This window comes from Babylonia areolata, chromosome 19, assembly GCF_041734735.1.
Source record: "Babylonia areolata isolate BAREFJ2019XMU chromosome 19, ASM4173473v1, whole genome shotgun sequence".
Taxonomy (NCBI): domain Eukaryota; kingdom Metazoa; phylum Mollusca; class Gastropoda; order Neogastropoda; family Buccinidae; genus Babylonia; species Babylonia areolata.
In genome coordinates, this window is record NC_134894.1 from 760,072 (window position 1) to 783,744 (window position 23,673).

Genomic DNA, 23,673 nt, shown 5'->3' on the forward strand with positions numbered 1-23,673 from the left:
TCCTCACCATGAATTAACAGCTCACCTTCCTCACCATGAATTAACAGTTCACCTTCCTAACCTTCCTCACCATGAATTAACAGTTCACCTTCCTCACCATGAATTAACAGCTCACCTTCCTCACCATGAATTAACAGCTCACCTTCCTAACCATGAATTAACAGTTCACCTTCCTCACCATGAATTAACAGCTCACCTTCCTCACCATGAATTAACAGTTCACCTTCCTCACCATGAATTAACAGCTCACCTTCCTCACCATGAATTAACAGCTCACCATGAATTAACAGTTCACCTTCCTCACCATGAATTAACAGTTCACCTTCCTCACCATGAATTAACAGCTCACCTTCCTCACCATGAATTAACAGTTCACCTTCCTCACCATGAATTAACAGTTCACCTTCCTAACCTTCCTCACCATGAATTAACAGTTCACCTTCCTCACCATGAATTAACAGTTCACCTTCCTCACCATGAATTAACAGCTCACCTTCCTCACCATGAATTAACAGTTCACCTTCCTAACCATGAATTAACAGCTCACCATGAATTAACAGTTCACCTTCCTCACCATGAATTAACAGCTCACCTTCCTCACCATGAATTAACAGTTCACCTTCCTCACCATGAATTAACAGTTCACCTTCCTCACCATGAATTAACAGTTCACCTTCCTCACCATGAATTAACAGCTCACCTTCCTCATCATGAATTAACAGTTCACCTTCCTCACCTTCCTCACCATGAATTAACAGTTCACCTTCCTCACCATGAATTAACAGTCACCTTCCTAACCATGAATTAACAGTTCACCTTCCTCACCTTCCTCATCATGAATTAACAGTTCACCTTCCTCACCATGAATTAACAGCTCACCTTCCTAACCATGAATTAACAGTTCACCTTCCTCACCTTCCTCATCATGAATTAACAGTTCACCTTCCTCACCATGAATTAACAGCTGATGAATTAACAGCTCACCTTCCTCACCATGAATTAACAGCTGATGAATTAACAGTTCACCTTCCTCACCATGAATTAACAGCTGATGAATTAACAGCTCACCTTCCTCATTCCTGAACTATTTTCAGATCTCTATCTCAATACATGGTTGAACTAAGCTGTTCATGGCAAGTGTATAGATCACTCTATCTCAATACATGGTTAACTAAGCTGTTCATGGCAAGTGTATAGATCACTCTATCTCAATACATGGTTAACTAAGCTGTTCATGGCAAGTGTATAGATCACTCTATCTCAATACATGGTTAACTAAGCTGTTCATGCCAAGTGTATAGATCACTCTATCTCAATACATGGTTAACTAAGCTGTTCATGCCAAGTGTATAGATCACTCTATCTCAATACATGGCTGAACTAAGCTGTTCATGCCAAGTGTATAGATCACTCTATCTCAATACATGGTTAACTAAGCTGTTCATGCCAAGTGTATGGATCAATGTTACCTCCATGCAATGCAGATCAAATGACTGTTAGAACTGGTTAGGATCAATGTAACCTCCATGCAATGCAGATCAAATGACTGTTAGAACTGGTTAGGATCAATGTAACCTCCATGCAATGCAGATCAAATGACTGTTAGAACTGGTTAGGATCAATGTAACTTTCATGCAATGCAGATCAAATGACTGTTAGAACTGGTTAGGATCAATGTAACCTTCATGCAATGCAGATCAAATGACTGTTAGAACTGGTTAGGATCAATGTAACCTCCATGCAATGCAGATCAAATGACTGTTAGAACTGGTATGGATCAATGTAACCTCCATGCAATGCAGATCAAATGACTGTTAGAACTGGTTAGGATCAATGTAACCTCCATGCAATGCAGATCAAATGACTGTTAGAACTGGTTAGGATCAATGTAACCTCCATGCAATGCAGATCAAATGACTGTTAGAACTGGTTAGGATCAATGTAACCTCCATGCAATGCAGATCAAATGACTGTTAGAACTGGTATGGATCAATGTAACCTCCATGCAATGCAGATCAAATGACTGTTAGAACTGGTAAGGATCAATGTAACCTCCATGCAATGCAGATCAAATGACTGTTAGAACTAAGAATGATGAAATGTCAAGTCAGTCAGGTGGGCACATCACTGACGTGTCTCTGTACTTGGGCTGTACACGGGACGCCTCCACTGACAGTTCTTGTCGCTCTTTGGCCGCCTGCACATCACCATGGCAACAGTGATTTCATTCATCACACGCAACACCACAAACACACACATACATACATACACACTCATACATACTCACTCACACACACACGCACACACACTCACTCAAACACACACACTCACACTCACTCACACACACATACACTCACTCGCACGCACACACACACACACACACACACACACACAAAGTGAACAGACATGAAGTGCCCACCAGGTAGGGTGGAGAAGAACAGAAGAATGAGAACAGATGACATCAGCATAGTGAAGAATACAGATGTAGGAGTGAAGAATACAGATGTAGGAGCACAGTGAAGAATACAGATGTAGGAGTGAAGAATACAGATGTAGGAGTGAAGAATACAGATATAGGAGCACAGTGAAGAATACAGATGTAGGAGTGAAGAATACAGATGTAGGAGTGAAGAATACAGATGTAGGAGCATAGTGAAGAATACAGATGTAGGAGCACAGTGAAGAATACAGATGTAGGAGTGAAGAATACAGATGTAGGAGCATAGTGAAGATTACAGATGTAGGAGTGAAGAATACAGATATAGGAGCACAGTGAAGAATACAGATGTAGGAGCATAGTGAAGAATACAGATGTAGGAGCACAGTGAAGAATACAGATGACATCAGCACAGTGAAGAATACAGATGTAGGAGCACAGTGAAGAATACAGATGTAGGAGTGAAGAATACAGATATAGGAGCACAGTGAAGAATACAGATGACATCAGCACAGTGAAGAATACAGTTGTAGGAGCACAGTGAAGAATACAGATGCAGGAGTGAAGAATACAGATGTAGGAGCACAGTGAAGAATACAGATGCAGGAGCACAGTGAAGAATACAGATGTAGGAGCACAGTGAAGAATACAGATGTAGGAGTGAAGAATACAGATGTAGGAGTGAAGAATACAGATGACATCAGCACAGTGAAGAATACAGATGACATCAGCACAGTGAAGAATACAGATGACATCAGCACAGTGAAGAATACTGATGTAGGAGTGAAGAATACAGATGACATCAGCACAGTGAAGAATACAGATGTAGGAGTGAAGAATACAGATGTAGAAGCACAGTGAAGAATACAGATGTAGGAGTGAAGAATACAGATGTAGGAGTGAAGAATACAGATGTAGAAGCACAGTGAAGAATACAGATGTAGGAGCACAGTGAAGAATACAGATATAGGAGCACAGTGAAGAATACAGATATAGGAGCACAGTGAAGAATACAGATGTAGGGGTGAAGAATACAGATGTAGGAGTGAAGAATACAGATGCAGGAGTGAAGAATACAGATGTTGGAGCACAGTGAAGAATACAGATATAGGAGCACAGTGAAGAATACAGATGTAGGAGTGAAGAATACAGATGTAGGAGTGAAGAATACAGATGTAGGAGTGAAGAATACAGATGTAGGAGTGAAGAATACAGATGTTGGAGCACAGTGAAGAATACAGATGTAGGGGTGAAGAATATAGATGTAGGTGCACAGTGCACAGTGAAGAATACAGATATAGGAGCACAGTGAAGAATACAGATGTAGGAGTGAAGAATACAGATGTTGGAGCACAGTGAAGAATACAGATGTAGGAGTGAAGAATACAGATGTTGGAGCACAGTGAAGAATACAGATGTAGGAGCACAGTGAAGAATACAGATGTAGGGGTGAAGAATATAGATGTAGGTGCACAGTGCACAGTGAAGAATACAGATGTAGGAGTGAAGAATACAGATGTAGGAGCACAGTGAAGAATACAGATGCAGGAGTGAAGAATATAGATGTAGGTGCACAGTGCACAGTGAAGAATACAGATGTAGGAGCACAGTGAAGAATACAGATATAGGAGCAGAGTGAAGAATACAGATGTAGGAGTGAAGAATACAGATATAGGAGTGAAGAATACAGATGACATCAGCGCAGTGAAGAATACAGATGACATCAGCACAGTGAAGAATACTGATGTAGGAGTGAAGAATACAGATGACATCAGCACAGTGAAGAATACAGATGACAGATGTAGGAGTGAAGAATACAGATGACATCAGCACAGTGAAGAATACAGATATAGGAGTGAAGAATACAGATGACATCAGCACAGTGAAGAATACAGATGTAGGAGCACAGTGAGGAACAGATGGCAGGAGGGGTGGAGAGAGAGAGGAGGGGGGGTGGAGAGAGAGAGACAGGAAGAGGGGTGGAGAGAGAGAGGAGGGGGGGTGGAGAGAGAGAGACAGGAGGAGGGGTGGAGAGAGAGAGGAGGGGGGGTGGAGAGAGAGAGACAGGAGGAGGGGTGGAGAGAGAGAGGAGGGGGGGTGGAGAGAGAGACAGGAGGAGAGACAGGAGGGAGGGTGGAGAGAGAGACAGGAGGAGGGGTGGAGAGAGAGACAGGAGGGGTGGAGAGAGAGAGAGACAGGAAGAGGGGTGGAGAGAGAGAGAGAGGAGGAGGGGTGGGGAGAGAGAGACAGGAGGGGTGAGAGAGACAGGAGGGTGGAGAGAGAGAGACAGGAAGAGGGGTGGAGAGAGAGAGAGAGAGAGGAGGAGGGGTGGAGAGAGACAGGAGGGGTGGAGAGAGACAGGAGGGGTGGAGAGAGAGACAGGAGGAGGGGTGGAGAGAGAGAGACAGGAAGGGGTGGAGAGAGACAGGAGGGGTGGAGAGAGACAGGAGGGGTGGAGAGAGACAGGAGGGGTGGAGAGAGAGAGACAGGAGGAGGGGTGGAGAGAGAGAGACAGGAAGAGGGGTGGAGAGAGAGAGAGAGACAGGAAGAGGGTGGAGAGAGAGAGACAGGAGGGGTGGAGAGAGACAGGAGGGGTGAGAGAGAGAGACAGGAAGAGGGGTGGAGAGAGAGAGAGAGGAGAGGGGTGGAGAGAGAGACAGGAGGGGTGGAGAGAGACAGGAGGGGTGGAGAGAGAGAGACAGGAGGAGGGGTGGAGAGAGAGAGACAGGAAGAGGGGTGGAGAGAGAGAGAGAGACAGGAAGAGGGGTGGAGAGAGAGAGACAGGAGGGTGGAGAGAGAGAGACAGGAGAGGAGTGGAGAGAGAGAGACAGGAAGAGGGGTGGACGAGCGAGAGACAGGAGGGGTGAGGAGAGAGAGACAGGAAGAGGGTGGAAGAGAGAGAGCCAGAGAAGAGGGGAGGAGAGGAGAGAGAGAGAGGAGGGGTGGAAGAGAGAGAGACAGGAGGGGTGGAGAGAGAGAGACAGGAGGGGTGGAGAGAGAGAGACAGGAGGGGTTGGAGAGAAGAGAGAGAGAGAGAGGAGGAGAGAGAGAGAGAGCGAGAGAGAGAGGAGGAGTGGAAAGAGAGAGGAGACAGGAGGGGTGGAGAGAGAGAGACAGGAGGGGTGGAGAGAGAGAGACAGGAGAGGGTGGAGAGAGAGCGACCATGAGGGGTGGAGAGAGAGAGACAGGAGGGGTGGAGAGAGAGAGACAGGAGGGTGGAGAGAGAGAGACAGGAGGGGTGGAGAGAGAGAGCCAGGAGGGGTGGAGGGAGAGAGACAGGAGGGGTGGAGAGAGAGAGACAGGAGGGGTGGAGAGAGAGAGACAGAGAGGGGTGGAGAGAGAGAGACAGGAGGGGTGGAGAGAGAGAGACAGGAGGGGTGGAGAGAGAGAGACAGGAGGGGTGGAGAGAGAGAGACAGGAGGGGTGGAGAGAGAGAGACAGGAGGGGTGGAGAGAGAGAGACAGGAGGGGTGGAGAGAGAGAGACAGGAGGGGTGGAGAGAGAGAGACAGGAGGGGTGGAGAGAGAGAGACAGGAGGGGTGGAGAGAGAGAGACAGGAGGGGTGGAGAGAGAGAGACAGGAGGGGTGGAGAGAGAGAGACAGGAGGGGTGGAGAGAGAGAGACAGGAGGGGTGGAGAGAGAGAGACAGGAGGGGGTGGAGAGAGAGAGACAGGAGGGGTGGAGAGAGAGAGACAGGAGGGGTGGAGAGAGAGAGACAGGAGGGGTGGAGAGAGAGAGACAGGAGGGGTGGAGAGAGAGAGACAGGAGGGGTGGAGAGAGAGAGACAGGAGGGGTGGAGAGAGAGAGACAGGAGGGGTGGAGAGAGGAGAGAGAGAGAGACAGGAGGGGTGGAGAGAGAGACAGGAGGGGTGGAGAGAGAGAGACAGGAGGGGTGGAGAGAGAGAGACAGGAGGGGTGGAGAGAGAGAGACAGGAGGGGTGGAGAGAGAGAGAGACAGGAGGGGTGGAGAGAGAGAGACAGGAGGAGTGGAGGAGAGAGAGACATGAGGGGTGGAGAGAGAGAGACAGGAGGGGTGGAGAGAGAGAGAGACAGGAGGGGTGGAGAGAGAGAGACAGGAGGAGTGGAGAGAGAGAGACATGAGGGGTGGAGAGAGAGAGAGAGAGACAGGAGGGGTGGAGAGAGAGAGAGACATGAGGGGTGGAGAGAGAGACAGGAGGGGTGGAGAGAGAGAGACAGGAGGGGTGGAGAGAGAGAGAGACATGAGGGGTGGAGAGAGAGAGAGCAGGGAGGGGGTGGAGAGAGAGAGACAGGAGGAGGGGAGAGAGAGAGACATGAGGGGCGGAGAGAGAGAGGAGAGAGAGAGAGACAGGAGGGGTGGAGAGAGAGAGAGAGAGACAGGAGGGGTGGAGAGAGAGAGAAGGAGGAGGGGTGGAGAGAGAGACAGGAGGGGTGGAGAGAGAGAGAGACAGGAGGGGTGGAGAGAGAGAGAGCAGGAGGAGGGGTGGAGAGAGAGACAGGAGGGGTGGAGAGAGAGAGACAGGAGGGGTGGAGAGAGAGACAGGAGGGGTGGAGAGAGAGGAGAGACAGGAGGGGTGGAGAGAGAGAGACAGGAGGGGTGGAGAGAGAGAGACAGGAGGGGTGGAGAGAGAGAGAGACAGGAGGAGGTGGAGAGAGACAGGAGGGGTGGAGAGAGAGAGACAGGAGGGGTGGAGAGAGAGAGACAGGAGGGGTGGAGAGAGAGAGAAGAGAGACAGAGTGGTGAGAGAGAGACAGGAGGGGTGAAGAGAGAGAGACAGGAGGGGTGGAGAGAGAGAGACAGGAGGGGTGGAGAGAGAGAGAGAGACAGGAGGGTGGAGAGAGAGAGACAGGAGGGGTGGAGAGAGAGAGACATGAGGAGGTGGAGAGAGAGAGAGACAGGAGGAGGTGGGAGAGAGAGAGGAGGGGTGGAGAGAGAGAGAGAGACAGGAGGGGTGGAGAGAGAGAGAGGAGGGGTGGAGAGAGAGAGAGAGACAGGAGGGGTGGAGAGAGAGAGAGAGGAGGGGTGGAGAGAGAGAGAGAGACAGGAGGGGTGGAGAGAGAGAGACAGGAGGGGTGGAGAGAGAGAGAGAGAGGAGGGGTGGAGAGAGAAGAGACAGGAGGGGGTGGAGAGAGAGAGAGACAGGAGGGGTGGAGAGAGAGAGAAGGACAGGAGGGGTGGAGAGAGAGAAGGAGGGGTGGAGAGAGAGAGAGAGACAGGAGGGGTGGAGAGAGAGAGACAGGAGGGGTGGAGAGAGAGAGAGAGACAGGAGGGGTGGAGAGAGAGACAGAGGAGGGGTGGAGAGAGAGAGACAGGAGGGGTGGAGAGAGAGAGACAGGAGGGGTGGAGAGAGAGACAGGAGGGGTGGAGAGAGAGAGAGACAGGAGGGGTGGAGGAGAGAGAGACAGGAGGAGGTGTGAGAGAGAGAGACATGAGGGTGGGAGAGAGAGAGAGAGACAGGAGGGGTGGAGAGAGAGAGAATGAGGGGTGGAGAGAGAGCAGGAGGGGTGGGAGAGAGAGAGAGACAGGAGGGTGGAGAGAGAGAGACATGAGAGGGTGGCGAGAGAGAGAGAGAGGACAGGAGGGGTAGGAAGAGAGAGAGACATGAGGGGCGGAGAGAGAGACGAGAGAGAGACAGGAGGGGTGGAGAGAGAGAGAGAGAGACAGGAGGGTGGAGAGAGAAACAGGAGGAGGGGTGGAGAAGAGAGAGACAGGAGGGTGGAGAGAGAGAGACAGGAGGGGTGGAGAGAGAGAGAGAGAGGAGGGTGGAGAGAGAGACAGGAGGGGAGGAGAGAGGAGACAGGAGGGGTGGAGAGAGAGAGAGGACAGAGGGGTGGAGAGAGAGAGAGACAGGAGGGGTGGAGAGAGAGAGACAGGAGGGGTGGAGAGAGAGAGAGACAGGAGGGGTGGAGAGAGAGAGACAGGAGGAGGGGTGGAGAGAGAGACAGGAGGGGTGGAGAGAGAGAGACAGGAGGGGTGGAGAGAGAGAGACAGGAGGAGGGGTGGAGAGAGAGACAGGAGGGGTGGAGAGAGAGACAGGAGGGGTGGAGAGAGAGAGAGAGAGGAGGGGTGGAGAGAGACAGGAGGGGTGGAGAGAGAGAGACAGGAGGGGTGGAGAGAGAGAGACAGGGAGGAGGGGTGGAGAGAGAGACAGGAGGGGTGGAGAGAGAGAGACAGGAGGGGTGGAGAGAGAGAGAGAGACAGGAGGAGGGGTGGAGAGAGACAGGAGGGGTGGAGAGAGAGACAGGAGGGGTGGAGAGAGAGAGAGAGACAGGAGGAGTGGAGAGAGACAGGAGGGGTGGAGAGAGAGAGACAGGAGGGGTGGAGAGAGACAGGAGGGGTGGAGAGAGAGAGAGAGACAGGAGTGGTGGAGAGAGACAGGAGGGGTGGAGAGAGAGACAGGAGGGGTGGAGAGAGAGAGAGAGGAGGAGTGGAGAGAGAGAGAGACAGGAGGAGGGGTGGAGAGAGAGAGACAGGAGGGGTGGAGAGAGAGAGAGAGACAGGAGGAGTGGAGAGAGAGAGAGACAGGAGGAGGGGTGGAGAGAGAGAGGAGGGGTGGAGAGAGAGAGAGAGACAGGAGGGGTGGAGAGAGGCAGGAGGGGTGGAGAGAGACAGGAGGGGTGGAGAGAGGCAGGAGGGGTGGAGAGAGACAGGAGGGGTGGAGAGAGAGAGAGACAGGAGGGGTGGAGAGAGAGACAGGAGGGGTGGAGAGAGAGAGAGAGACAGGAGGAGGGGTGGAGAGAGAGACTGGAGGAGGGGTGGAGAGAGAGAGGAGGGGTGGAGAGAGAGAGAGAGACAGGAGGGGTGGAGAGAGACAGGAGGGGTGGAGAGAGGCAGGAGGGGTGGAGAGAGAGAGACAGGAGGGGTGGAGAGAGACAGGAGGGGTGGAGAGAGGCAGGAGGGGTGGAGAGAGACAGGAGGGGTGGAGAGAGAGAGACAGGAGGGGTGGAGAGAGAGACAGGAGGGGTGGAGAGAGAGAGACAGGAGGAGGGGTGGAGAGAGAGAGAGAGACAGGAGGGGTGGAGAGAGAGACAGGAGGGGTGGAGAGAGAGGCAGGAGGAGGGGTGGAGAGAGAGAGGAGGGGTGGAGAGAGAGAGAGAGAGACAGGAGGGGTGGAGAGAGAGAGAGAGACAGGAGGGGTGGAGAGAGAGACAGGAGGGGTGGAGAGAGAGAGAGAGACAGGAGGGGTGGAGAGACAGGGGGGGTGGAGAGAGAGACAGGAGGGGTGGAGAGAGAGAGGAGAGAGAGGAGAGGTGGAGAGAGAGAGGAGAGGTGGAGAGAGAGAGACAGGAGGGGTGGAGAGAGAGAGGAGAGGTGGAGAGAGAGAGACAGGAGGGGTGGAGAGACAGGAGGGGTGGAGAGAGAGACAGGAGGGGTGGAGAGAGAGAGACAGGAGGGGTGGAGAGACAGGAGGGGTGGAGAGAGAGACAGGAGGGGTGGAGAGAGAGAGGAGGGGTGGAGAGAGAGAGACAGGAGGGGTGGAGAGAGAGAGACAGGAGGGGTGGAGAGACAGGAGCAATGGCAAAGGAGAAGTGCCAGACAAGAGAGAAGTGTTAGAAGTGAAAGGTGTCTGTGGAGAGAGCGGTGACCTTGAGGATGGTGATGTTGGAGGTACGAGCCACAAAGTCAGCAAAGTCTGCCAGGGCCTTCTCCTTCTGACGGTGGTTCTCGCGGATCTGAACACAGGTCACACATTGTGTGGTCACATCACACACACTTCTCTCGGATCTGAACACAGGTCACACATTGTGTGGTCACATCATACACACTTCTCTTGGATCTTAACACAGGTCACACATTGTGTCGTCACATCACACACACTTCTCTCGGATCTTAACACTGGTCACACATTGTGTCGTCACATCACACACACTTCTCTCGGATCTGAACACAGGTCACACACTGTGTGGTCACATCATACACACCTCTGGATCTGAACACAGGTCACACATTGTGTGGTCACATCACACACACTTCTCTCGGATCTGAACACAGGTCACACATTGTGTGGTCACATCATACACACTTCTCTCGGATCTGAACACAGGTCACACATTGTGTGGTCACATCACACACACTTCTCTCGGATCTGAACACAGGTCACACACTGTGTGGTCACATCATACACACTTCTCTGCAATCTGAACATAGGTCACACATTGTGTGGTCACATCATACACACTTCTCTCGGATCTTAACACTGGTCACACATTGTGTGGTCACATCACACACACTTCTCTCGGATCTGAACACAGGTCACACATTGTGTGGTCACATCACACACACTTCTCTGCAATCTGAACACAGGTCACACATTGTGTGGTCACATCATACACACTTCTCTGCAATCTGAACACAGGTCACACACTGTGTGGTCACATCACACACACTTCTCTCGGATCTGAACACAGGTCACACATTGTGTGGTCACATCATACACACTTCTCTGCAATCTGAACACAGGTCACACACTGTGTGGTCACATCATACACACTTTTCTGCAATCTGAACACTGGTCACACATTGTGTGGTCACATCACACACACTTCTCTCGGATCTGAACACAGGTCACACATTGTGTGGTCACATCACACACACTTCTCTGCAATCTGAACACAGGTCACACACTGTGTGGTCACATCATACACACCTCTGGATCTGAACACAGGTCACACATTGTGTGGTCACATCACACACACTTCTCTCGGATCTGAACACAGGTCACACATTGTGTGGTCACATCATACACACTTCTCTGCAATCTGAACACAGGTCACACACTGTGTGGTCACATCATACACACTTCTCTCGGATCTTAACGCTGGTCACACATTGTGTGGTCACATCATACACACTTCTCTGCAATCTGAACATAGGTCACACATTGTGTGGTCACATCATACACACTTCTCTCGGATCTTAACACAGGTCACACATTGTGTGGTCACATCATACACACTTCTCTCGGATCTTAACGCTGGTCACACATTGTGTGGTCACATCATACACACTTCTCTCGGATCTGAACACAGGTCACACATTGTGTGGTCACATCATACACACTTCTCTCGGATCTGAACACAGGTCACACATTGTGTGGTCACACTTCAGTCCTCAACCTCATACATCACACACACAAACCAATCACTGAACTCTTTTCAACCTGGTGTGTGTCCTGGTTACCACAATCAACAACCCCCCCCCCCCCCACACACACACACACACCTCAGCATAGAACTCCTGTTCATCCAGGATGTCTTGGTTTCGCTGTGCCTCCAGCAGTTCAGACTGAGTGCTGGCCACGATCTGGGCACGCTCCTCAATGGCTCGCTCAATCGCCTCCATGGCTTCCGCGTCAGGGGTCACAGGTCGTACGTTCTCCACCTGCACAACACGCACTGTCAATTATGTCCTCTGCACAACAGGCACTGTCAGTAAGTCCTCTGCACATTAGTCATCGTTATGTCATCTGCACATTAGTCATCGTTATGTACTCTGCACAACAGGCTCTGTCAGTTAGTCCTCTGCACATTAGTCATCGTTATGTCCTCTGCACAACAGGCTCTGTCAGTAAGTCCTCTGCACATTAGTCATCGTTATGTCCTCTGCACAACAGGCTCTGTCAGTTAGTCCTCTGCACATTAGTCATCGTTATGTCCTCTGCACAACAGGCTCTGTCAGTCCTCTGCACATTAGTCATCGTTATGTCCTCTGCACAACAGGCTCTGTCAGTTAGTCCTCTGCACATTAGTCATCGTTATGTCCTCTGCACAACAGGCTCTGTCAGTCATCTGCACATTAGTCATCATTATGTCCTCTGCACAACAGGCTCTGTCAGTAAGTCCTCTGCACATTAGTCATCGTTATGTCCTCTGCACAACAGGCTCTGTCAGTAAGTCCTCTGCACATTAGTCATCGTTATGTCCTCTGCACAACAGGCTCTGTCAGTAAGTCCTCTGCACAAGTCATCGTTATGTCCTCTGCACAACAGGCTCTGTCAGTAAGTCCTCTGCACATTAGTCATCGTTATGTCCTCTGCACAACAGGCTCTGTCAGTAAGTCCTCTGCACATTAGTCATCGTTATGTCCTCTGCACAACAGGCTCTGTCAGTTAGTCCTCTGCACATTAGTCATCGTTATGTCCTCTGCACAACAGGCTCTGTCAGTCATCTGCACATTAGTCATCGTTATGTCCTCTGCACAACAGGCTCTGTCAGTAAGTCCTCTGCACAATAGTCATCGTTATGTCCTCTGCACAACAGGCTCTGTCAGTAAGTCCTCTGCACATTAGTCATCGTTATGTCCTCTGCACAACAGGCTCTGTCAGTAAGTCCTCTGCACAAGTAATCGTTATGTCCTCTGCACAACAGGCTCTGTCAGTAAGTCCTCTGCACATTAGTCATCGTTATGTCCTCTGCACAACAGGCTCTGTCAGTAAGTCCTCTGCACAATAGTCATCGTTATGTCCTCTGCACAACAGGCTCTGTCAGTCATCTGCACATTAGTCATCGTTATGTCCTCTGCACAACAGGCTCTGTCAGTCATCTGCACATTAGTCATCGTTATGTCCTCTGCACAACAGGCTCTGTCAGTAAGTCCTCTGCACATTAGTCATCGTTATGTCCTCTGCACAACAGGCTCTGTCAGTCATCTGCACAATAGTCATCGTTATGTCCTCTGCACAACAGGCTCTGTCAGTCATCTGCACATTAGTCATCGTTATGTCCTCTGCACAACAGGCTCTGTCAGTCCTCCTCTGCACAACAGGCTCTGTCAGTCCTCCTCTGCACAACAGGCTTTGTCAGTCCTCTGCACATTAGTCATTGTTATGTCCTCTGCACAATAGTCATCGTTATGTCCTCTGCACAACAGGCTCTGTCAGTCCTCTGCACATTAGTCATTGTTATGTCCTCTGCACATTAGTCATCGTTATGTCATCTGCACAACAGGCATTGTTATGTCCTCTGCACAACAGGCTCTGTCAGTAAGTCCTCTGCACATTAGTCATCGTTATGTCCTCTGCACAACAGGCTCTGTCAGTCATCTGCACATTAGTCATCGTTATGTCCTCTGCACAACAGGCTCTGTCAGTCATCTGCACATTAGTCATCGTTATGTCCTCTGCACAACAGGCTCTGTCAGTAAGTCCTCTGCACATTAGTCATCGTTATGTCCTCTGCACAACAGGCTCTGTCAGTAAGTCCTCTGCACATTAGTCATCGTTATGTCCTCTGCACAACAGGCTCTGTCAGTAAGTCCTCTGCACAATAGTCATCATTATGTCCTCTGCACAACAGGCTCTGTCAGTAAGTCCTCTGCACATTAGTCATCGTTATGTCCTCTGCACAACAGGCTCTGTCAGTAAGTCCTCTGCACAATAGTCATCATTATGTCCTCTGCACAACAGGCTCTGTCAGTCATCTGCACATTAGTCATCGTTATGTCCTCTGCACAACAGGCTCTGTCAGTCATCTGCACATTAGTCATCGTTATGTCCTCTGCACAACAGGCTCTGTCAGTAAGTCCTCTGCACATTAGTCATCGTTATGTCCTCTGCACAACAGGCTCTGTCAGTAAGTCCTCTGCACATTAGTCATCGTTATGTCCTCTGCACAACAGGCTCTGTCAGTAAGTCCTCTGCACAATAGTCATCGTTATGTCCTCTGCACAACAGGCTCTGTCAGTAAGTCCTCTGCACATTAGTCATCGTTATGTCCTCTGCACAACAGGCTCTGTCAGTAAGTCCTCTGCACAATAGTCATCGTTATGTCCTCTGCACAACAGGCTCTGTCAGTCCTCTGCACATTAGTCATCGTTATGTCCTCTGCACAACAGGCTCTGTCAGTCATCTGCACATTAGTCATCGTTATGTCCTCTGCACAACAGGCTCTGTCAGTAAGTCCTCTGCACATTAGTCATCGTTATGTCCTCTGCACAACAGGCTCTGTCAGTAAGTCCTCTGCACAATAGTCATCGTTATGTCCTCTGCACAACAGGCTCTGTCAGTCATCTGCACATTAGTCATCGTTATGTCCTCTGCACAACAGGCTCTGTCAGTCCTCCTCTGCACAACAGGCTCTGTCAGTCCTCTGCACATTAGTCATTGTTATGTCCTCTGCACAATAGTCATCGTTATGTCCTCTGCACAACAGGCTCTGTCAGTCCTCTGCACATTAGTCATTGTTATGTCCTCTGCACATTAGTCATCGTTATGTCCTCTGCACAACAGGCATTGTTATGTCCTCTGCACATTAGTCATCATTATGTCCTCTGCACAACAGGCATTGTTATGTCCTCTGCACAACAGGCACTGTCCATTATATCCTCTGCACAACGGACACTGTAAGTTATGTCCTCTGCATAACAGACACTGTCAGTTATGTCCTCTGCATTGTCCGTTATGTCCTCTGCACAACAGACACTGTCAGTTATGTCCTCTGCACAACAGACACTGTCCATTATGTCCTCTGCACAACAGACACTGTCAGTTATGTCCTCTGCACAACTGACACTGTCCATTATGTCCTCTGCACAACAGACACTGTCAGTTATGTCCTCTGCACAACAGGCACTGTCAGTTATGTCCTCTGCACTGTCCATTATGTCCTCTGCACAACAGGGACTGTCAGTTATGTCCTCTGCACTGTCCGTTATGTCCTCTGCACAACAGACACTGTCCATTATGTCCTCTGCACAACAGGCACTGTCAGTTATGTCCTCTGCACTGTCTGTTATGTCCTCTGCACAACAGACACTGTCCATTATGTCTTCTGCACAACAGACACTGTCAGTTATGTCCTCTGCACTGTCCGTTATGTCCTCTGCACAACAGACAACAGGCACTGTCCATTATGTCCTCTTCACAACAGGCACTGTCCATTATGTCCTCTTCACAACAGACACTGTCCATTATGTCCTCTTCACAACAGGCACTGTCCATTATGTCCTCTTCACAACAGACACTGTCCATTATGTCCTCTGTCCATTATGTCCTCTTCACAACAGGCACTGTCCATTATGTCCTCTGCACAACAGACACTGTCAGTTATGTCCTCTGTCCATTATGTCCTGTTTGACAACAGGCACTGTCCATTATGTCCCCTGCACAACAGACACTGTCAGTTATGTCCTCTGTCCATTATGTCCTCTGCACAACAGGCACTGTCCATTATGTCCTCTGCACAACAGACACTGTCCATTATGTCCTCTTCTCAACAGGCACTGTTGGTTACGTCATGTGCACAACAGACACTGTTTCAGTCCTCTGCACAACAGTCACAGCTCTCCCTTCACTCTCCCTTCACCAGTCACAGCTCTCCCTTCTCTCTCCCTTCAACAGTCACAGCTCTCCCTTCTCTCTCCCTACAACGGTCACAGCTCTCCCTTCTCTCTCCCTTCTCTCTCCCTACAACAGTCACAGCTCTCCCTTCTCTCTCCCTTCACTCTCCCTTCAACAGTCACAGCTCTCCCTTCACTCTCCCTTCACCAGTCACAGCTCTCCCTTCTCTCTCCCTTCAACAGTCACAGCTCTCCCTTCACTCTCCCTCCAACAGTCACAGCTCTCCCTTCTCTCTCCCTTCACTCTCCCTTCAACAGTCACAGCTCTCCCTTCTCTCTCCCTTCACTCTCCCTTCAACAGTCACAGCTCTCCCTTCTCTCTCCCTTCACTCTGCCTTCAACAGTCACAGCTCTCCCTTCTCTCTCCCTTCACCAGTCACAGCTCTCCCTTCACTCTCCCTTCAACAGTCACAGCTCTCCCTTCACCAGTCACAGCTCTCCCTTCTCTCTCCCTTCACCAGTCACAGCTCTCCCTTCACTCTCCCTTCACTCTCCCTTCACCAGTCACAGCTCTCCCTTCTCTCTCCCTTCAACAGTCACAGCTCTCCCTTCACTCTCCCTTCTGTCTCCCTTCACCAGTCACAGCTCTCCCTTCTCTCTCCCTTCTGTCTCCCTTCACCAGTCACAGCTCTCCCTTCACTCTCCCTTCACTCTCCCTTCACCAGTCACAGCTCTCCCTTCTCTCTCCCTTCAACAGTCACAGCTCTCCCTTCACTCTCCCTTCACCAGTCACAGCTCTCCCTTCACTCTCCCTTCTCTCTCCCTTCACCAGTCACAGCTCTCCCTTCTCTCTCCCTTCACTCTCCCTTCACCAGTCACAGCTCTCCCTTCTCTCTCCCTTCAACAGTCACAGCTCTCCCTTCACTCTCCCTTCACCAGTCACAGCTCTCCCTTCTCTCTCCCTTCAACAGTCACAGCTCTCCCTTCACTCTCCCTTCTCTCTCCCTTCAACAGTCACAGCTCTCCCTTCTCTCTCCCTACAACAGTCACAGCTCTCCCTTCACTCTCCCTTCACCAGTCACAGCTCTCCCTTCTCTCTCCCTTCATTCTCCCTTCACCAGTCACAGCTCTCCCTTCACTCTCCCTTCTCTCTCCCTTCACCAGTCACAGCTCTCCCTTCTCTCTCCCTTCACCAGTCACAGCTCTCCCTTCTCTCTCCCTACAACAGTCACAGCTCTCCCTTCACTCTCCCTTCACCAGTCACAGCTCTCCCCTCACTCTCCCTTCTCTCTCCCTTCACCAGTCACAGCTCTCCCTTCACTCTCCCTTCACCAGTCACAGCTCTCCCCTCACTCTCCCTTCTCTCTCCCTTCACCAGTCACAGCTCTCCCTTCTCTCTCCCTACAACAGTCACAACTCTCCCTTCTCTCTCCCTTCACTCTCCCTTCACCAGTCACAGCTCTCCCCTCACTCTCCCTTCTCTCTCCCTTCACCAGTCACAGCTCTCCCTTCTCTCTCCCTTCAACAGTCACAGCTCTCCCTTCTCTCTCCCTTCACCAGTCACAGCTCTCCCTTCACTCTCCCTTCTCTCTCCCTACAACAGTCACAGCTCTCCCTTCTCTCTCCCTTCAACAGTCACAGCTCTCCCTTCACTCTCCCTTCTCTCTCCCTTCACCAGTCACAGCTCTCCCTTCACTCTCCCTTCAACAGTCACAGCTCTCCATTCACTCTCCCTTCACCAGTCACAGCTCTCCCTTCACTCTCCCTTCAACAGTCACAGCTCTCCCTTCTCTCTCCCTTCAACAGTCACAGCTCTCCCTTCACTCTCCCTTCACCAGTCACAGCTCTCCCTTCACCAGTCACAGCTCTCCCCTCACTCTCCCTTCACCAGTCACAGCTCTCCCTTCACTCTCCCTTCAACAGTCACAGCTCTCCCTTCTCTCTCCCTTCAACAGTCACAGCTCTCCCTTCTCTCTCCCTACAACAGTCACAGCTCTCCCTTCACTCTCCCTTCTGTCTCCCTTCAACAGTCACAGCTCTCCCTTCTGTCTCCCTACAACAGTCACAGCTCTCCCTTCACTCTCCCTACAACAGTCACAGCTCTCCCTTCTCTCTCCCTTCAACAGTCACAGCTCTCCCTTCACTCTCCCTTCACCAGTCACAGCTCTCCCTTCTCTCTCCCTTCAACAGTCACAGCTCTCCCTTCACCAGTCACAGCTCTCCCCTCACTCTCCCTTCACCAGTCACAGCTCTCCCTTCACCAGTCACAGCTCTCCCCTCACTCTCCCTTCTCTCTCCCTTCACCAGTCACAGCTCTCCCTTCACTCTCCCTTCACCAGTCACAGCTCTCCCCTCACTCTCCCTTCACCAGTCACAGCTCTCCCCTCACTCTCCCTTCACCAGTCACAGCTCTCCCCTCACTCTCCCTTCACCAGTCACAGCTCTCCCCTCACTCTCCCTCCTTGTTTTACTCTCCCCTGAAGTCACAGCTCTTTCCTCACTCTCCCTCCTCCCTTCACATCTCTCCCTTCTCCCCTCACTCTCCCTGCCACAGACACACATACAGATACAGACACAGAGACAGACTGTGACAGAGAGACACTGACCTCCAACTCCCTGATGGTCTCCGTCCAGACCTCGCCCATCTTGAAGTCCAGGTATTTCTCTATGGTGGTCAGCGTGACGTGATCCTGCACGTCCAGGCCAGGCAGGTCACTGAAGCCCATCTTACAGAAGAGGGAGTAGATCTTGGCACGCATGTTCTCCCACACGTCCACGATGGCCTGGCTGGGGTTGGTAGCTGGCAGGGACACAGTGCCTCGTTCCTCCTGAAGGCGACCCATCAGCGGCTTGCTGCAGTCTGAACACAGGACACACACAGTCACAACCACAGTCACACATAATAACAAACACACACACACACAGTCACAACCACAGTCACACATAATAACAAACACACACACACGGTCACAACCACAGTCACACATAATAACAAACACACACACACACAGTCACAACCACAGTCACACACAATAACAAACACACACACACAGTCACAACCACAGTCACACATAATAACAAACACACACACACAGTCACAACCACAGTCACACACAATAACAGACACACACACACGGTCACAACCACAGTCACACATAATAACAAACACACACACACACAGTCACAACCACAGTCACACACAATAACAGACACACACACACAGTCACAACCACAGTCACACACAATAACAGACACACACACACAGTCACAACCACAGTCACACACAATAACAGACACACACACACACAGTCACAACCACAGTCACACATAATAACAAACACACACACACACAGTCACTCACACACACACACAGCCACACACACACACACACACACACACAGAGTCACTCACACACACAGATGAATATACAAACCTTCAGCCACAGCCCTTTTCAAGCAGTCTCTACATAAATCACTCCATTCCAGACACTCCATTCCACACACTCCATTCCAGACACTGCATTCCATGGCTCAAATCTATTCCTTCAATGTTTGTATGTGTGTGGGTGTGGGTGTGGGTGTGTATTGAAATAAAATCAAATAAAAATACATGATCAATCCACATGGAGATCAATTTGTGTGATCACAGGCTCATCATAAAACACATACATAATCTGACCAGGTACATCCTGCCCTTCTGAAGGACTCCCCTGTTGTTTGTCACCTGTATGGTGGGCTGACAGGGAGTGGTCAGTGTTACCTGTGATGACTGACAGGACAGTTGGAGTGGTCAGTGTTACCTGTGATGACTGACAGGACAGTTGGAGTGGTCAGTGTTACCTGTGATGGCTGACAGGGAGTGGTCAGTGTTACCTGTGATGGCTGACAGGGAGTGGTCAGTGTTACCTGTGATGGCTGACAGGGAGTGGTCAGTGTTACCTGTGATGGCTGACAGGACAGTTGGAGTGGTCAGTGTTACCTGTGATGACTGACAGGGAGTGGTCAGTGTTACCTGTGATGGCTGACAGGGAGTGGTCAGTGTTACCTGTGATGACTGACAGGGAGTGGTCAGTGTTACCTGTGATGGCTGACAGGGAGTGGTCAGTGTTACCTGTGATGGCTGACAGGACAGTTGGAGTGGTCAGTGTTACCTGTGATGACTGACAGGGAGTGGTCAGTGTTACCTGTGATGACTGACAGGACAGTTGGAGTGGTCAGTGTTACCTGTGATGACTGACAGGACAGTTGGAGTGGTCAGTGTTACCTGTGATGGCTGACAGGGAGTGGTCAGTGTTACCTGTGATGGCTGACAGGGAGTGGTCAGTGTTACCTGTGATGGCTGACAGGGAGTGGTCAGTGTTACCTGTGATGGCTGACAGGGAGTGGTCAGTGTTACCTGTGATGGCTGACAGGGAGTGGTCAGTGTTACCTGTGATGACTGACAGGGAGTGGTCAGTGTTACCTGTGATGACTGACAGGGAGTGGTCAGTGTTACCTGTGATGACTGACAGGGAGTGGTCAGTGTTACCTGTGATGACTGACAGGGAGTGGTCAGTGTTACCTGTGATGACTGACAGGGAGTGGTCAGTGTTACCTGTGATGACTGACAGGGAGTGGTCAGTGTTACCTGTGATGGACTGACAGGGAGTGGTCAGTGTTACCTGTGATGGCTGACAGGGAGTGGTCAGTGTTACCTGTGATGACTGACAGGGAGTGGTCAGTGTTACCTGTGATGACTGACAGGGAGTGGTCAGTGTTACCTGTGATGGCTGACAGGGAGTGGTCAGTGTTACCTGTGATGGCTGACAGGACAGTTGGAGTGGTCAGTGTTACCTGTGATGGCTGACAGGGAGTGGTCAGTGTTACCTGTGATGGCTGACAGGGAGTGGTCAGTGTTACCTGTGATGGCTGACAGGACAGTTGGAGTGGTCAGTGTTACCTGTGATGGCTGACAGGGAGTGGTCAGTGTTACCTGTGATGACTGACAGGGAGTGGTCAGTGTTACCTGTGATGGCTGACAGGACAGTTGGAGTGGTCAGTGTTACCTGTGATGACTGACAGGGAGTGGTCAGTGTTACCTGTGATGACTGACAGGGAGTGGTCAGTGTTACCTGTGATGGCTGACAGGGAGTGGTCAGTGTTACCTGTGATGGCTGACAGGACAGTTGGAGTGGTCAGTGTTACCTGTGATGGCTGACAGGGAGTGGTCAGTGTTACCTGTGATGACTGACAGGGAGTGGTCAGTGTTACCTGTGATGGCCGACAGGGAGTGGTCAGTGTTACCTGTGATGACTGACAGGGAGTGCTCAGTGTTACCTGTGATGGCTGACAGGGAGTGGTCAGTGTTACCTGTGATGGCTGACAGGACAGTTGGAGTGGTCAGTGTTACCTGTGATGACTGACAGGGAGTGGTCAGTGTTACCTGTGATGGCTGACAGGGAGAGGTCAGTGTTACCTGTGATGACTGACAGGACAGTTGGAGTGGTCAGTGTTACCTGTGATGGCTGACAGGGAGTGGTCAGTGTTACCTGTGATGACTGACAGGGAGTGGTCAGTGTTACCTGTGATGGCTGACAGGACAGTTGGAGTGGTCAGTGTTACCTGTGATGGCTGACAGGGAGTGGTCAGTGTTACCTGTGATGGCTGACAGGACAGTTGGAGTGGTCAGTGTTACCTGTGATGGCTGACAGGACAGTTGGAGTGGTCAGTGTTACCTGTGATGGCTGACAGGACAGTTGGAGTGGTCAGTGTTACCTGTGATGACTGACAGGGAGTGGTCAGTGTTACCTGTGATGACTGACAGGGAGTGGTCAGTGTTACCTGTGATGGCTGACAGGGAGTGGTCAGTGTTACCTGTGATGACTGACAGGGAGTGGTCAGTGTTACCTGTGATGACTGACAGGGAGGAGTGGTCAGTGTTACCTGTGATGGCTGACAGGGAGTGGTCAGTGTTACCTGTGATGACTGACAGGGAGTGGTCAGTGTTACCTGTGATGGCTGACAGGACAGTTGGAGTGGTCAGTGTTACCTGTGATGACTGACAGGGAGTGGTCAGTGTTACCTGTGATGGCTGACAGGGAGTGGTCAGTGTTACCTGTGATGACTGACAGGGAGTGGTCAGTGTTACCTGTGATGACTGACAGGGAGTGGTCAGTGTTACCTGTGATGACTGACAGGGAGTGGTCAGTGTTACCTGTGATGGCTGACAGGACAGTTGGAGTGGTCAGTGTTACCTGTGATGGCTGACAGGGAGTGGTCAGTGTTACCTGTGATGCTGACAGGGAGTGGTCAGTGTTACCTGTGATGACTGACAGGGAGTGGTCAGTGTTACCTGTGATGGCTGACAGGGAGTGGTCAGTGTTACCTGTGATGACTGACAGGGAGTGGTCAGTGTTACCTGTGATGACTGACAGGGAGTGGTCAGTGTTACCTGTGATGGCTGACAGGGAGTGGTCAGTGTTACCTGTGATGGCTGACAGGACAGTTGGAGTGGTCAGTGTTACCTGTGATGGCTGACAGGGAGTGGTCAGTGTTACCTGTGATGACTGACAGGACAGTTGGAGTGGTCAGTGTTACCTGTGATGACTGACAGGGAGTGGTCAGTGTTACCTGTGATGACTGACAGGGAGTGGTCAGTGTTACCTGTGATGGCTGACAGGGAGTGGTCAGTGTTACCTGTGATGGCTGACAGGGAGTGGTCAGTGTTACCTGTGATGACTGACAGGGAGTGGTCAGTGTTACCTGTGATGGCTGACAGGGAGTGGTCAGTGTTACCTGTGATGGCTGACAGGACAGTTGGAGTGGTCAGTGTTACCTGTGATGACTGACAGGGAGTGGTCAGTGTTACCTGTGATGACTGACAGGACAGTTGGAGTGGTCAGTGTTACCTGTGATGGCTGACAGGGAGTGGTCAGTGTTACCTGTGATGGCTCCCTGGGGATCTCTCTTGGCGCCGATCTCAGCCTCCTCCTTCCTCCAGATGTGACAGAAGAGGTGTGCAGCAGTGGAGGAATCCATCCCCCTCCAGGTCAGCACGTGGTTGATGGTCTTGGGGTTCTCACACAGGTCCAGCAGGCAGCCCATGATGACATTGTGCATGTTCTTGGGACACACCTGTACCACACCAAGCTGTAGGGTGATGGGACATGTTGTTGGGACACACCTGTATCACACCAAGCTGTAGGGTGATGGGACATGTTGTTGGGACACACCTGTATCACACCAAGCTGTAGGGTGATGGGACATGTTGTTGGGACACAGCCTCCTCCTTCCTCCAGATGTGACAGAAGAGGTGTGCAGCAGTGGAGGAATCCATCCCCCTCCAGGTCAGCACGTGGTTGATGGTCTTGGGGTTCTCACACAGGTCCAGCAGGCAGCCCATGATGACATTGTGCATGTTCTTGGGACACACCTGTACCACACCAAGCTGTAGGGTGATGGGACATGTTGTTGGGACACACCTGTACCACACCAAGCTGTAGGGTGATGGGACATGTTGTTGGGACACACCTGTATCACACCAAGCTGTAGGGTGATGGGACATGTTGTTGGGACACACCTGTACCACACCAAGCTGTAGGGTGATGGGACATGTTGTTGGGACACACCTGTACCACACCAAGCTGTAGGGTGATGGGACATGTTGTTGGGACACACCTGTACCACACCCAGCTGTAGGGTGATGGGACATGTTGTTGGGACACACCTGTACCACACCAAGCTGTAGGGTGATGGGACATGTTGTTGGGACACACCTGTACCACACCAAGCTGTAGGGTGATGGGACATGTTGTTGGGACACACCTGTACCACACCAAGCTGTAGGGTGATGGGACATGTTGTTGGGACACACCTGTACCACACCAAGCTGTAGGGTGATGGGACATGTTGTTGGGACACCCGTACCACACCAAGCTGTAGGGTGATGGGACATGTTGTTGGGACACACCTGTACCACACCAAGCTGTAGGGTGATGGGACATG

The 23,673-nt window shown here is 51.1% G+C and overlaps 1 protein-coding gene across 1 annotated transcript in view; it reads right to left on the minus strand.

Annotated features, from left to right (window-relative positions):
- LOC143293354 (cilia- and flagella-associated protein 69-like) overlaps positions 1-23,673 on the minus strand; it is an 86,440-nt gene that overhangs the window by 12,333 nt on the left and 50,434 nt on the right. The window contains exons 16-20 of the mRNA XM_076604159.1: positions 22,611-22,803; positions 18,298-18,551; positions 11,639-11,797; positions 10,003-10,089; positions 2,133-2,197 (exon numbers count right to left, since the gene is read on the minus strand). Coding sequence (XP_076460274.1) covers positions 2,133-2,197; positions 10,003-10,089; positions 11,639-11,797; positions 18,298-18,551; positions 22,611-22,803 — 758 coding nt within the window. The remainder of the gene's footprint in view (positions 1-2,132; positions 2,198-10,002; positions 10,090-11,638; positions 11,798-18,297; positions 18,552-22,610; positions 22,804-23,673) is intronic.